At 55.1% G+C, this 14,098-nt stretch overlaps 2 protein-coding genes across 2 annotated transcripts; one reads left to right on the top strand and one right to left on the bottom strand.

Moving 5' to 3' along the window:
- Positions 1–1,472: 1,472 nt before the first annotated feature.
- Positions 1,473–3,779, bottom strand: J7T55_003548 (uncharacterized protein; the record flags this gene model as incomplete). The annotated part of the gene is made up of 2 exons (XM_053143583.1): positions 1,473–3,200; positions 3,261–3,779. 2 exons carry the CDS (start codon positions 3,777–3,779, stop codon positions 1,473–1,475), a joined length of 2,247 nt encoding a protein of 748 aa, XP_052993797.1.
- Positions 3,780–7,030: 3,251 nt separating this feature from the next.
- J7T55_003547 (uncharacterized protein) lies at positions 7,031–8,813 on the top strand (the record flags this gene model as incomplete). Its single annotated transcript, XM_053143582.1, has 3 exons — positions 7,031–7,605; positions 7,669–7,787; positions 7,897–8,813. 3 exons carry the CDS (start codon positions 7,031–7,033, stop codon positions 8,811–8,813), a joined length of 1,611 nt encoding a protein of 536 aa, XP_052993796.1.
- Between the last annotated feature and the right edge of the window lie 5,285 nt (positions 8,814–14,098).

Here is a 14,098-nt window from a genome sequence, read left to right as displayed (position 1 = left end):
TTGACTATACAATGCGGACCATATCAAACGACCACACGTATCAAAGGGTCAAGAAAAAAAAAGATACCATAACTCAAAGTTGGCGGGTCGTCAGGCCCATAGCTGGAGTGGTTCTGCTATTAGGTTGTTTACTGACTGATTTTGCCTGGTCGCCTCGCGCGTTTGGGCGCAAAACTTCTCAGGGCTTTGCAGGTGTGGCCTACATAGAGGAATACAAGACGCGGAAATTATTGACACACTTCTCACATGCCTGATGTGTATTATTGGAGGGAATGCGGATGTTGCTCGACTGATGAGGATAGCGACAGCACCTGCACACTTGTTTAATTTGAGTATCTGAATCCATGTGTTTCCCTACATCTTCATCAAGTGGCAGGTTCCTCATGAAGCTCAAGCGATGATCAAAGTGAATCTTTCCATGTCGTACTTTCGAAGTCTTCTTTTCCTGATCGTACTAGGATCCTAAGCTTCACTTCACAAAGCTCCTTCTCGGACTGAAGGAGGGGACACAGCATTTTGTTAACTCTCCAACTGCTGACCACACGCATAGACTTCAGCTGTAGCAAATCAAGCAGATGTTACTTAGTGAAAGGGCGCGATCGCGGCACAATCCGTCTGAGTAACATTGGCCACATGCAATTCAACACAGATACAATCAAGTATATGAAGAGGCCTCATGGAACAAAAGGGGACCAATGACCCGAAGAGGCTATATAGACTCGCTCCGCATTTTAGGATGAAGAGCACAATCAGCGTCAGAGTCTGACATCGAGAGTTGACCGAGAACTTCAAGGCGATAGTTTCATGTTTAGTCTCTGAAATTTACCTACTCACGATGTGAATAAACATTATGTTCGTTTCCTGTATGATTATTCATTGTACCATTTTTGGAATTATCACTCATAATCTTTCAATGTTTGTACTTGATCATTAATATAAAAAGCTTGTGGAATTTCCAGCATTCAGTAAAATTACACTCATATTCACTCTAATGCCATTCATCTTTATTTAGATGAGAATTCTTATTTTCCTTTAAATGCCATTTCTGCTTAGGTTATTTTGTAAATTCGTATTTCGCTCCTGCTGATCAGTGCTGTGAAACGGTGTATTTGTTCACCGGTTTTCATGTGGCCTTGAATAAATAGTGTATAACTCTTAACAGCGCTGGACATGATTGAGTATTGCAGGTCACAGATGAAGGTCTGAAGTACATGATGTATATACGAGAAGTAGCACCGGTGAAGTAGAATACTACCATTCGAGCGTGTTCTTGGGTATCTTTGGGGCAAGTGAGCTTGAACGAATTGTTCCCATGTATGCGCAAGTCAGGATAGACCTTCTTGATGGTCTCGCTCCGAACGCCACTTCAACCAGGATGTCTGTCTCCCGACACTCTTTGAACACCTTCTATCGGTCTCGCTCACGTCGAGGCAACCCGTGTTTGCCGAGCGCACCATCGAACTTGACCAACCCTAGTCCAGGGCCATGATAGCCCTCTTCGATGCATCCTCCCGAACCCAGTCCACGATCCTCGACCCGACATCACCAATGAGTATCTCGTAGTGAGGCCCAGGGAAGAACAGGCCACAGTGCGCGCCGACCTCGTCCACATCCTTCATGTAGACCTCCACCCACGTCCGGTCCCGGACGCCGTTAACCTTTTGCGGGAGCATGCAGAACTTACGGAGCTTCTTCTGGCCCGCCTCTGCGCCCAGGGTTGGCCTGCGATCGACAGGCGCAGAAGGGTCACGGCTCTGGCTCGGTGGCGAGGCTGCGTCCTCCCGGTCGTGGAACGCCAGGTCGGTAAGCTGCCGCTCAAGGATCTGCGCCTGTGCCGGCGTCACCACCTGGGCTTGGGAGGGACGGGACGTGTCCTCAGCCGTGTTCGCCTCTACATCTTCTGGCGGTGCGACAGCCTTTTGCTTTCCTTGCCCTTGCTCCTTGGCAAGGCGTTTTGCCTCCTCTTTCAGGCGCTTCTCGGTCTCTTTCTGGGCTTTCTTCTGGCGCTTCTCAACGAGCTTCTGCCGCTCCTTGATGGCCTTCTCGCGGTTCTTCAAGGCCTGGTCATAGGCCTTCTGTGTCCGTTTGAATTCCTTTTCGGCTTGCTTTCTTGCTTCTTTGTCGCTATATTTTGTAAAATCAGGGGCCCGTGGCGGCTCGGGAGGGTCTGGTATCGCTGGTAAATCATGGTCTATGTCGGCGGTCCCATCTTTACTGGGGCCTGGTTGTGATGATGATGCAGGTTCGGGCTCTTCCTGTGCGGCCTCAGAAGAAGAATTGTTTTCGGCTTGCTTGTGGGGGTCAGGTTTGCCGCTCCCATCACCAGACGATGATTCTGGTATCTTGGGCCCGCCATTTTGCCCTTCTTTGACGGTTGCTTGATCCGCCTTATGCTGGTCCATAATCTCATCATCGGACACTGCTACAGGTTCAAGTACCTGTAGAGTCTGAGGCTCTTCGCTGTCACTGTAGTCCTCAATTGAGATTCTGGGCGTTGACGCTTGGGAGCTCCCCGACCCGGTCTGTTGCGACCCGGGGGCCACGGGCTTCAAATGGGTGTCGGCACGTTTTGGTGGAGGCAGTTCTTTTGGGATGCCAGTCGAAACTGTGTAGTAGTTGACGAAACGGACCCTGGGCTCCTTGCGGGATCCTTGGGCACTGTTCAACTCATCAACATCCTCAAGGCGGCGGATTTTGTTGTATCTGTTGTTCAGCGAGCCATAGTCTGCAAGACAGCTGCCAAACTCTAGGTGTGACAGCAAGTGATGGTACGTAGAGCTAAAGAGGCCTTCCGAATAATGCTTCTTGGCGAAATGAGCGACATTCCTCCACCAGCCCCTGTCTATGAAAGAGACGTCGTTAAAGAAGGTTGGGTTGAAGTTTGGATCCGGCTGCGACCCAACCGAGGTATTGGACGACATGCTGGCCAATGGTACAGGTGACATGGTGCCCGGTGACTGCCCGGCATCAGAGGACAAGCTTGGTGTTTGCTGTAAGCTCAGGGATCCGGAGGCATTTTGCGAGGACATAGACTCTGCAAGGGCTTGCTCCCTTCCTGGAGGGTCTGGGGCTTTCCGAAACAGACTGGCTATGCCAGACGTGATGATACCAGGATGAAGACCTAGCAGAGGGGCATCCAGAGAGATAGTGCCTAGTATGCGGTGCTTGAAGGGGCCGCGATACACAGGATTGGGAGAGGGCTAGAGATATATCAATGAGGGCCACTGGCTAGACAAGGGCCAAGGGGAATGAGAATTTACCATGAGCGCCACATCGGCAGCGAGCAGCCCTCCCATTGAATGTCCGACCAGGACAACATCGGTATCATCCTTTTCGTGAGGCTCCAGCCAGGCGCTGAACTTGTCCCTTGCCACCTCAATGGCCTTGTAGGTCTTGTACCTGGGGTAGACCTTGGAATGGACGACATGAGATTCGCTCAGCTGTTCCCGCAAGAAGTAGTGGACGTGGGCGGGGAAGGAGCGGAAGGAGGTGTTGTCGCCCATGAAGCCATGGATGTAAACAACCAGCAACGTTCTCCTGTGCTCATTCTCGTTGACGGAGGGCACCAGGGACTGGGTGCTGGATGAGCGGGGGTCCCGTGTCTGCCATGCATACTGAGGGCCAAGCATGTGGGAACTCGTCCCGCCAGGAGACTGCCATTGCTGTTGGTATGGCGAGCCCAGGCCGTGTGCACTGTAAGACGGCGGCGGCGTTGAAGGTGAGGTCGGGCGTGAAGCCGTCGATAGAGCAGCATCGCCGTGGCCTGGAGACCAGGCCATGACGTCACGTGTCGAGGTCTTCAGCGGGAGAGGGATGGGATGGGTGAAGTGACACGGACGCACGCTTTGGGCAGATGGTGATTTGATGAGACCATGTACCGACAGCTATTATGGAATTTGGGTTTGATATGCCCTCACAAAGACTGACTTGTACTTTGGTATAGACAGCAAGAAACACACGGCGCTAGTAGAAACAGGCTCAGCCCCGCAGCGTTTGCAGTGGCCGCGAGTCGTCGTTTACTGTGGACAGTGGGCTGCAGACTGCATCGTATGGAGACTGCAGCGCTGCATCTCGTTGGGCTGCCCAGTTGCCCAGTTTGCCCAGTGGCCAAGTTGCCATTGGCCAAGCTTTTGCATTATCGTCTATAAGAGGTGCCGCTCTCCCAAGGTTTCTGATCGTATAGGAGGCGGAGTCGGAGTAGGAGTAGGAGACTACTGTTAGATACCGTAATCCGTATCTATTGCGTATCCGCGTACGGGAGTGTGGCGCGGCATCTGGGGCAGCCCCTGGGGCAGCAAGGTGAGTGCATGGCTGGCTGTTGAAACCTGGCAGTTGAAACAATCATCTACCAGATCTACAGTAGTAAGGTCTGGTGGCCCTGCGTGCCCTGCGTGCCCTGGTAGTCTACACCTACCGTTGAGAACGCACAGGCAAATCTGCGACTCGGTGAGGCTGCAGGAGAGAACCTTGGAAACCAGTCAGACACCAAATCCACCCTGTGCCAGGTCGCTCACAGGCCTTGCTCAAGGGCAACAGGGCGTCCGTGTCCCGATCCAGAGGCCCGTTGCCGCTGTGGCCCGTTGTACACGGGTGGAGAATGGGTGGAGGGACGGGGGGGAACGGGCGCCGGGGAGCAGGGCCAGTTCGGAGCAATCATCCCAAGGCGGTATTCCCGAGTGCCCGTGGACCTGGGAAACCGATCTTTTTGCTTGAAACGTTCTCGACGACTGATGAGACGGCCCGGGCGTTGCTGGAGGTCCAGCCGGTCCAGACTGAGGCTCCGTTGGCAATCCGCGAAGAGAACCAGACTTGGCGTTTAGATGGTCGTTTCTGTGGATTTCATTATTTTTGTTTCCATATTCGCCCGTAGGGTCTGGTTCGGTTGGACCTAGGCCTAGACCTGAAAACTTGGACCTGGACTTGGACCTGAACTTGGCTTTGGATTTGGATTTGGGTTTGGGTCTATTTGCGTCGGTCCGTCGCTCATTGAATTGCGTGATGGCAGGTCAGTGCTGGGCGACGAGACATGACCGCGTTCCTGCTGATCGTCAGGAATGCGAGCAAAGAGATTGCACCACACCACACCCACACCACTGACGCTGACACGCACGCAACACACCAAAAGCCCAGACCATCCGAGGTGTTCTAGTCTGGATACGTCCCCTGGTGAGGGCCCAAGACGGTCTGGATGGCAGGGCACCTTCTAGAAAGGGGAACGGCACTCTTCCAGTCTCTCAATCCCTTAGTCTCTTAGCCCTCTTTCACTCTTCAAACGCAATATGCATGCGAGCAACGAGAGCGCACGTCCATCTGGATCCTACCGCGCCACGCAGCAATAGCGTCGCCCTGAATACGAAATGGGCTACCACATGCAGTACAATGCACCTCATTAGCCATTAGTTCTTAGCCATTAGCCAGGTACCCGCGTCTCCCGTCTGCTCGCTGTCTGCCGCCGGTGCGAACGCCCTTGATGCTTGCTGGTGGTTCCGCCTGTGTAGCCGAAGCGGCCATCCATCGACCCAATCCAACTCTCAATCTCACTCGTCGCTGGCTGGCCTGGCTGGATGGATGACTTGACTGAGTCTGACTGCAATTTCAGAAGTTAGCCTGTTGAGTTTTCGGGCGCCGGTCGAGCGTCATCTGATGTCAAGGTTGAGTTCGATAATTAAAAGTGCCAGTGACAGGGGGGACCAAGATTCTCTGAGAATAGGCCCCATCGTGAACGGCAACATGGGACCACCCGGCCAATCACAGAGCACGCGCCCATCCACCGTGTGGGAGGAGGGTCCGCGAGCCGAAATTTGATGGAGCCCATACATCTCCTTTGGTCTCCTCTGGTCTCCTCTGGTCTCCTCTTGGGGGGGCCCTTTGAGGTGATTGCACCCTCGTTCGCGCCCACCTGGCTCCTGGGCTGTCGTAATCGCAATCCCATGCACGGGAAAGTAGCCCTTCTTTTCATAGCACGAACTGGACCGATCTCCTCTGGTCATCTGGAGACCGACCTCTAATCTGGTAGTCTACTGTGGTACCTGCGCCTGCGCACTCTGCCTGCTCCATCGTCTGTCTCTGTCTCTCTGACCTTACCTTCCCTTCACTTCCCGTGGTCAAATCTCATTCCGCCTCCCGGTCGGTCCCTTCCTTCCTTTCCCTTGCCCTCCCTTCCCTTTTTTTTCCTTTCTCTTTCCTCCCCACCACCTTCCCGAGTGATCGCGAGGCACGTTGCGCGCGTGGTTGTCCTCATCACTTTGATCGACGACGAGGAGCGGTTGTGCTGGAGAAAAAAAGAAAGAAAGAAAGAAAGTACAAAGACAAGAGGCCGGCGTCATTCGCTCCCACACAGCCTCGGATATCCATTGGCCGGCTCGGAGAGAACAATGAGGTGAACGGGTCCGCGGCACCCCCCTCCCAGACTTGCGAGACGAGATCAAACAAAAAAGACGACAACAACACGACCAACTACAGCGACAGCGATATCGAATTCGAATTAGATACTCGACTTCGATCATTCCCTCCTTCTGCCTGCCTGTCTACTCGTCTGGCCGTCCGTCCAGTCCTTTTCGACACACGATTGTTGTTTGCAAACGCTGCGTCAGCAATGGTTCTGCGCCAGCCAGTCACTCCTTTGTCAATCCACCAAAGCCAAGCTTTCGACAAGCAATCGCCGGGCTCCTCATTCGGCCCAGTAACAGTCGGTCCAGTTGCTGTCACGGTCACGGTCACCGCCAGCTGCATGCTGTTCGCTGGCAACTGCGCCCTGCATCGCCCTGCGTCGCCTTGCCTTGCCTTGCATACGTAGCGTCCAAGTCGTCCGGTCTTCATTGTCCAACCGCATCGCAGGACACTGGAATCGGAACCCGGACCGCCTTCAGCAATACGGGCAAGCCCGTGCTGATCGACAACACATCCCTCCGAAAAACCTAAATCCGGGGGGGCTTCCTATGCCACGCTCGTTTATCACGCACTACACTAGACCACCGCTCGCTACTCCTGTCATACGCCCCTCTTTAAGAGGCATTGCCGCCCCGGCGCGATGACTAACCACTTCTACGGGTCTTCACTCTTTCAGGCCCGTAAGACTGACCACGACCACCACCGTCACTCGCACTTGCACGGACGCAGTGCCAACCACCTTCGCTCGCATGCCCAATTCCACAGGCGCCAGGAGGAAAACGAAACCGCAGACCTGGATTCAGGCGACCCCACCATCACCGAGGTTGTGCAGACCATCTCAGTCGTCCAGGTCATCGATGGCTCAGGCGCCATCATCGAGACTAAGACTTTGGTGTCCGATCCGCAGACCAACTTGGTAGACGCCGAGACGGGGTCCACTATTGACCCCGGGGTGAAGGTTGTATCACCAACCTCCGACTCGGCCGGTGCTGCGACAACCTCGTCCACCGCCACCGAGACTCCCATCTCGTCTGTGGACCCCGTCTCAGTTCCTTCCGAGACCACAACACCATCCGCCAACCCCTCCGATGCGTCCTCGACTGCCTCCTCCACGTCCCTGGTGACCACCGAACCCATCACATCACTCGTTCCAACTTTGTCAATTCCCTCGACCTTCCCTTCTCTGAGTTCCACCTTCAACTCTACCATTTGTGAGTAAACAAGTAGTCCCGCAACAAAATGCCACGGGAGCAGTCGGCTAACATGTCCTCGATAAAGCTTCGCTTACTTCTTCCTCGTCATCTTTGCTATCAAGTTCCTCTACTCGTTCAAATTCTACAGTGACTACCAGTTCCTCGGTAGGAAGCTCTACGGCATCCCAGTCGCTATCATCGCTGGTCACGACCCTCTCTTCTTCCTCATTCTCAGACTCGATTAGCGGCTCATCTTCGAGCACGCTTTCAAGCTTCACATCCAGTTCGAATAGCCCCACGAGTTCTTCCACAGGGGCTTCTTCCACATCCTCCAGCTCGGAGTCACTTTCAGCCTCACCGTCATCTACGTTTGGTGTAGGAGGCGGTGACGGTACTGCCGCGACTACTATACTTGCCACGCCCTCATCATCTTCCACATCAGCATCTTCCGGATCCTCGAGCGATGACTCAACTCCGCCGACTGGCACGGTTGTCGGAGGCGTGGTCGGTGGTGTAGCTGGACTCGCGCTTCTGATCGCATTTGCTTTCATGCTTCTCAGGCTAAGGAAGCGCGGATGGTGTCACATGCGGCTGGGTGGTGGCGACGACAAATCCATCACTCCAGCTACCAGGGCTGTGGGCGCTGGCCCTTCAGGAGAAGGCGCTGACGCTGGCGGCGGAGACGGTGGTGGCAGTGGTGGCGGCGGCAGTGGTACATATGGAACCATGCAGAGGTCATCAGCACCCTACTCAGTCGCTTCTTCGCTCGCGGCCTTGGCAGGAAAGCGGTCATCCAGGGAGCGGTCCAACACAGGGTCAGAAATGGCCGAGAGAGGCTTTGTTCGAGTGTCCGGAAAGAAGCTGCCGCCCGTGCTGCAGTACGGAGGCGACGGGTACTCCGACCCACGTGACCGGAACAGTCTCAATAGCGATGCTTCAGTCTACCGAGACTCGATGGCCATTTTCAACCAGGGCACTCATCAGCGTCTGGCTCTTGGTTCCCCCATGCGGCCAGAGAGTGGGGTCATGGTATACAACCCAGGTCCTGCGAAGACGCCTGTCACGGGCGAAGTCCCGAAGACGATTGACTCACCGACACTCCCTCAGAGCTCCACGCTCCCCCCGGCAGACGCCATCGGCAGGACTCTCGCGGCTCAGGACTACTCCCGCGATGGCTCGGGTTCCCGAGCGTCACGGGGGTCGGGCAGATTCACCGAGCAACTCTCTTGACGACTGGGGTAATATCCAGCTACTGTCTAGAGTCATCATCTTTCGTGCTACATAATGTTCACCCGCTCCTTGGATCTCACATACTGGAGTTGTGTGTGACCTACCATATTTCAACTATACTTCTAATGTCTTGAAACTTAGTTATTTTGCCTGGGGCAGCTTGCCTGGGGCGATGGCGGCTGATGATGTGCCTATGAAAGCGCAATACTGGGTTTTCGGCGTTTTTTGTTGTTTTTATATCTTGGATACCACTTCTTGAGAGGCAGCGGACATTGAAGATTCGCATTTTATGCACAGTGAGAAGATTTGGGAGGAAAAAAGGTCGCTCCACCGAGTTGAGCAACTCGGTTCGTGAGCCTGGCTGGTCATGGGGAAAATGGGCTTCTTTCTTTTTTGTTGAACGGGAATGTGAATGACCGGCTGGGCTCTTTTAGGAGCAGCGCATTACTTGTCTGAGGCATGCGCCTTGTACATAATAGCTCGAGGCAAATATTACTCTGTTGAGCAGGGTGGGAATGGGCCGGTCGTGCCCTTTCCCCCCTACAATACGCCTTGGCAATCCAAAAGCAGAAGTGCACTCTTTCTTCTTACCATGATCGTCGTGACGGAGGGCCCGCAGATCATCAATGCCGTGGACCATTGATGGGAGCAGGTCTTGCGAGGTGCTGCTGCCCCCGGTCCGGGTCGACCCCCCGTCGTCGCGGGCCGCTGTATGGGGCTCAAAGAGCCCACCGACGTTGGAAGGACCCGTCTGGCCTAGAACATCCCATCCTTGGTGGAGGTGTCGCGGGGTGGCTCGCTCGTTCACCGAACTACTTGCAAGCCCACGGGAAGGACAGTCCGCCCGCTCAAACCCCGTGGTTCATCTCTACATGGCAAACGCGTGCTTATGGCCCAGCGAGACCCTGGGGGGTCGTCGATCCTTCCGGAAGCTTGAGCAGACGGACAGTACTTGTTAGGACGGGGGGCATGGCATGCGTACGTCAACCTTTCCAGGTGAGTCGCCAAGGGTTGGTTAGACATGTGTAGTTGACGATGTTGGGGGGGTTTTTGTCATGCCATGATGTTCTCCAAGACCCGGTCCCAGGTCCAGGTCCATGTCGCCTCCGGGGCCGGCCTGCGATGGGTAGAACCCGCTCCCGTCGTCCCAAGCATGTGCAGAAGGGAAGGGGAGAGCAGGCCCCCAGCTCCGGGTCCCACAAAATCGTCCGGTCTGCCCTGGCCCCTCCCCAGGGAGGCAGGGTGGGTAGGCGGGAGGGAAGGGATCCAGGGCCAGAGCGATCGGTGCGTCCTGTCAGGCCTGGGAGGGTTTTGTTTGGTGTGTGTGGGCTGTTGCTCTGTCATGATGCAGGGTAGAGATTTTTTTCTTCTCTCTCTATTCTTTCTTCATCCCATCGGACAGTCTATTCGTCCATTTCTCCGATTAGAAGACAATCTTTCTATCCCAATTCCTATCTGGCCCCCCGGGTGAGAATGTGACCGGTCCAATGAGCGGGCGCGGATGTGGATGGGATTCGTGAAGATGTTGTCTTGAGACAGACGTGAAACGGCCAGGGGGGGTTGTGCTTTTCCTGCCGGGCGACAAGACGACGACGGCAGGCCGATCGCTTGGACTTGGGGTGAGGGGAGGGGCCGGTATGCGGGAGGGAAGGGAGGGGTCGCCAATGACAAATTGCGAATTTACAGTATTATACTCGTCGCGGGCTCGGTCAGCATTCTCGAGACGCCGTTGGGCGGATGTTTCTGGCGGCCTCTCAATCCTCGCAGCGCGTGTGTGTGTGTGGGGATGGGGGTGAAGGAGAAGGAGTGGCCCGGAGAAAGGAGGATGAGGAGATCACGGCCGTCTTGAAACAATTCACCTTGGCTGCATCACGCTGCGAGGAAACACGGCGCCCACATGGAGATGTGTCGGTTGCTCGGTCCGGGGGGGGTTTTGTGGGTGTCGAGGGCAGCAATTCGGTCACCGAGGCGAGATCGTCGGGTCTCTGCACTCTACGCGACGCGCTTCCCGTTTGGGACGTGGTCCCAAAGTCCCAAAGTCCCAGAGAGAGGACTGAGGGTCGACGCAAGGTGCATGTCAGTCGAGGCCCACAAGGTTGAGCTGACCCTTGCCATCGGAGAATTATTTCTTCTCCTCTCAACTTGACGGCCTGACGGCACGTTTCGTCGTTGGGAAGAAGGCATACTGTGCAGGGCGGCAGCTGGACCCTGGGCCCACTTCTCTCGCAGTATAAGCCACGCCGGTTCCAGGCGTGCAAACCAAACCTTGGATGGCGCGTCGTCGATAGTAGAAAAGCCTTGGTATTAGAGAATCGGATTGTTCGTCCTCCCCTATTCCATCGTTATCGTACGACCATCGGGATTCGGTATCGGTCCCACGATGCATGGCTTCATGCACTGCGAGACGCGACCTGGACGTTGCTGAACTATATACTATTGCTGTACTCGAGCGGGGTCGAGCGTAGTTGAGAACAAAGGACGGTGGTGTCGCGTATGTTTAATTGTTGTGAGTGGGACAGCAAGTGATCAATCACTACACGGGAAGTGGAGTCCGATATCTTTGAGCCCCAGTCCGGGGACGGACAAGTTGTCCAAGTCTCTATGCAATGCTGTAGTAGTCTACATAGTCTACTCCAAAAGCGGAGCCTCGCTTGTCAACTTCTCTACGACACGACACATGCGCGGTCATCAATCAAGGGTGGGTAGGACCGCAGCCGAGATTTAAGGTTGGGTGGTACCTGCAGCTTTTATCTGAAGTTCTGTGTCAAGTGAACTTTGGATAACGACCACTGGACCCGTGAGCCGCTGATGTAGGCGCTGGTCTTTTGTGTGTGTTGGTCGTCGTCACAATACAGCACGCATGTTGGTTGCGTATAGGTTGGGCCTCTCAGAGGCTGGCCCTCGTCGTTGTCCGCCTTAGAGGGCCAAGCCACCTGCACCAGCACGTGAGAGCAGGGAAACCAGAACAAAGAGCACACAATCAGATGGTGAGGAGAGCTGTCGTTGCATCCACAGCTTGGCAGACGGACCAGACAGACCAAGACCAGACCAGCCGCAGCAGAATCCGGGGCGGAACCGGCAGTGGCCGAGAACAACCCTGCTCCTTCTCGGGTGCGTCTGCCGTGTCAGAAGAGTCGTCTTGGTACGGACGGGACACTCGGGATCGTCCTCCTTAATGATTATTGAGTAGCCCACCGCGTTGAGTCGTTGTGGGTATGGCATAATACGATACGATACGGTACAGTACGAGTACGGGCTCTCTGTGACGGGCGAGCCTCGCTCGGTAGCTAGCAATTCGAGGTGTGGTGTTGATGCATGGCCTTCTCAACTTGGACTGTACAGCTTGGGTTCAACAAGATAAGGCTACCTAGTTGTGGGCGGTACTTGGAGGACTAGACTAAGATCACAGCCACTTCAGGCGCGACAGTTACCTGCGATGAGACAGTCTGGCAACTCCGTCATCATCAGACATCATGCGGCGTCATAGACGGCCCCGTGTAATGCAACCCGACGGGCGCTGCGCCTCCTGAAAGCATATGGCAAGCTTGAGGGTAGCAGCTAGCTGTTGGAGTGTGCACAAACACAGTTCATGCAGGCCAGAAGCATACTGAATAAGACGCTGGCCGGCAGAAAGCGATACGTGTAGAATGTGAGTAAAACGTATCAGCAAGAGCAGAATAAACCAAAAAGCCCTCGACGGGCTGGGCGGCGGTGTCGCCGACGTCTGTGTGTTGTGACAGGCTTCATCTCACGCCCCCCACCACCACCAAACTTTTTGCGCCTGGTGGTTTCGGGACGGGTGCAAAAGGGCGACCTGGTTTGTCTGATAAGGACGATGGTGCGCTTGCAGGCCAAGCTGCGGTGACAGGACATGTCACACCCTGTGCCCAGAGGGCAAAAGCGCAGCCTAACTCGCTTTGAGGCATAGTGTTGGCAGCACAAGAATGTGGTCTGCATCCTCTCTGGTGTGGTTTGTAAGCCACGGGCACATTGATGCCGCAACCTAAAAACCTAAAACCTAAGCCCTGAACGTTGCCGCCGTCACTATCGCGAGCGTCATTGCCACGCCTAGCTACATAGCTAATAGGCTGTGTATAACTGTACGTACGGTACAGGACGCAGAGGCAGGGATTCCGCAGTGTATCAAAAGCAAGAGTGACGTGCTCCCACCGGAAAGCCAACTGCTGAATAATTGTCAGCATGCAGAGCTTCAGGGTGACAGCAAAGAATAGCAGCAGATCCTAAGAAGGGCGGCATTGAGGTCGACTAAACCCAGTTCAAGACCGACCTCCGGCTCTCCCAATTCGTCAGAACAGCCAGCTCAATACACCCAATCTCAACACCTCTTTGTAGCTATTCACGGCTCATTCTCTTTTTTTTTGGGGGGGGGGGGGACGGGGCAGGGCAGGGGGAGGTGAGCATCACTTGAGACGGCCGCCCTGGCGTGTGAGAGAGACAGCCAGGCCCACGCTCATACCCATGACCCCTGCAACTTCCTGTGGGCTGAAAGGGTTGACTTGACTGTAGCAGTGTAGCTGACTTGACCAGACTTGACCTGACTAGACTACCACCGTAGAAAGACGTCTTGGAGAGGGGGTTGGAGAGAGGTTGGGTTTGTAATGTGCAGCCCTGAACCGTATCTACTACACGCAGTATTGCGTCGGCGCACAGGCTCGGCTCCTTGGATCAGCGCTTGCTTCCCTGCGACCTGCGACCTTTCCCTCGAGCCCCTGCGTAGGCACTGTGGATACCCAAATTCCCAGACTAGGTACCGTAACTGGTCGGTAGTCAGGTAGTGTGCAGCAAGTGGCTTGGTCTCGAGTCCTGAGAGGTACATGTCTACTTCTCCAGCGGCCAACCCTGGTACCCCGGCAGCTTGGAGGGGATCCCCCAAGGTCGCTGCGACTGGCGGCCTTGGCGCACCTGCAACAAGTCTAAGTACCCACTGCCCCGCCGTCTTACGTTCTTCACACCCGCTGGAGCTGGCACTTACACCACCCACCCGCAACCCGCAACCCGCACCTGCACTGCACCCACCTGCATCAGCGGTCCGGACCATTCATTGACTGATCACCACCCAGCCCAACGGCGACCTCTTCTCTTCCCACCTCGCCAAACTGCACCCGGCCGAGAGACTGCAGTTTCGTGCACCGCACCTCCAACGCGAACGCTCGATCTTTCTCTCAATCTTCACTCTCGACAAGAACCACACGACACTCAACCTTTTTCCACCAGTGCAGAAAAGCTGCGCCCAGTGCCCAGCCATAGCCTCGGCCCATCCAGTC

This window comes from Diaporthe amygdali (genome assembly GCF_026229845.1).
Source record: "Diaporthe amygdali strain CAA958 chromosome Unknown NODE_14_length_1008325_cov_65_372321, whole genome shotgun sequence".
NCBI classification, from domain to species: domain Eukaryota; kingdom Fungi; phylum Ascomycota; class Sordariomycetes; order Diaporthales; family Diaporthaceae; genus Diaporthe; species Diaporthe amygdali.
Note: the sequence above shows the minus strand (reverse complement) of the source record. Positions and strands in the feature narration are given on the sequence as shown.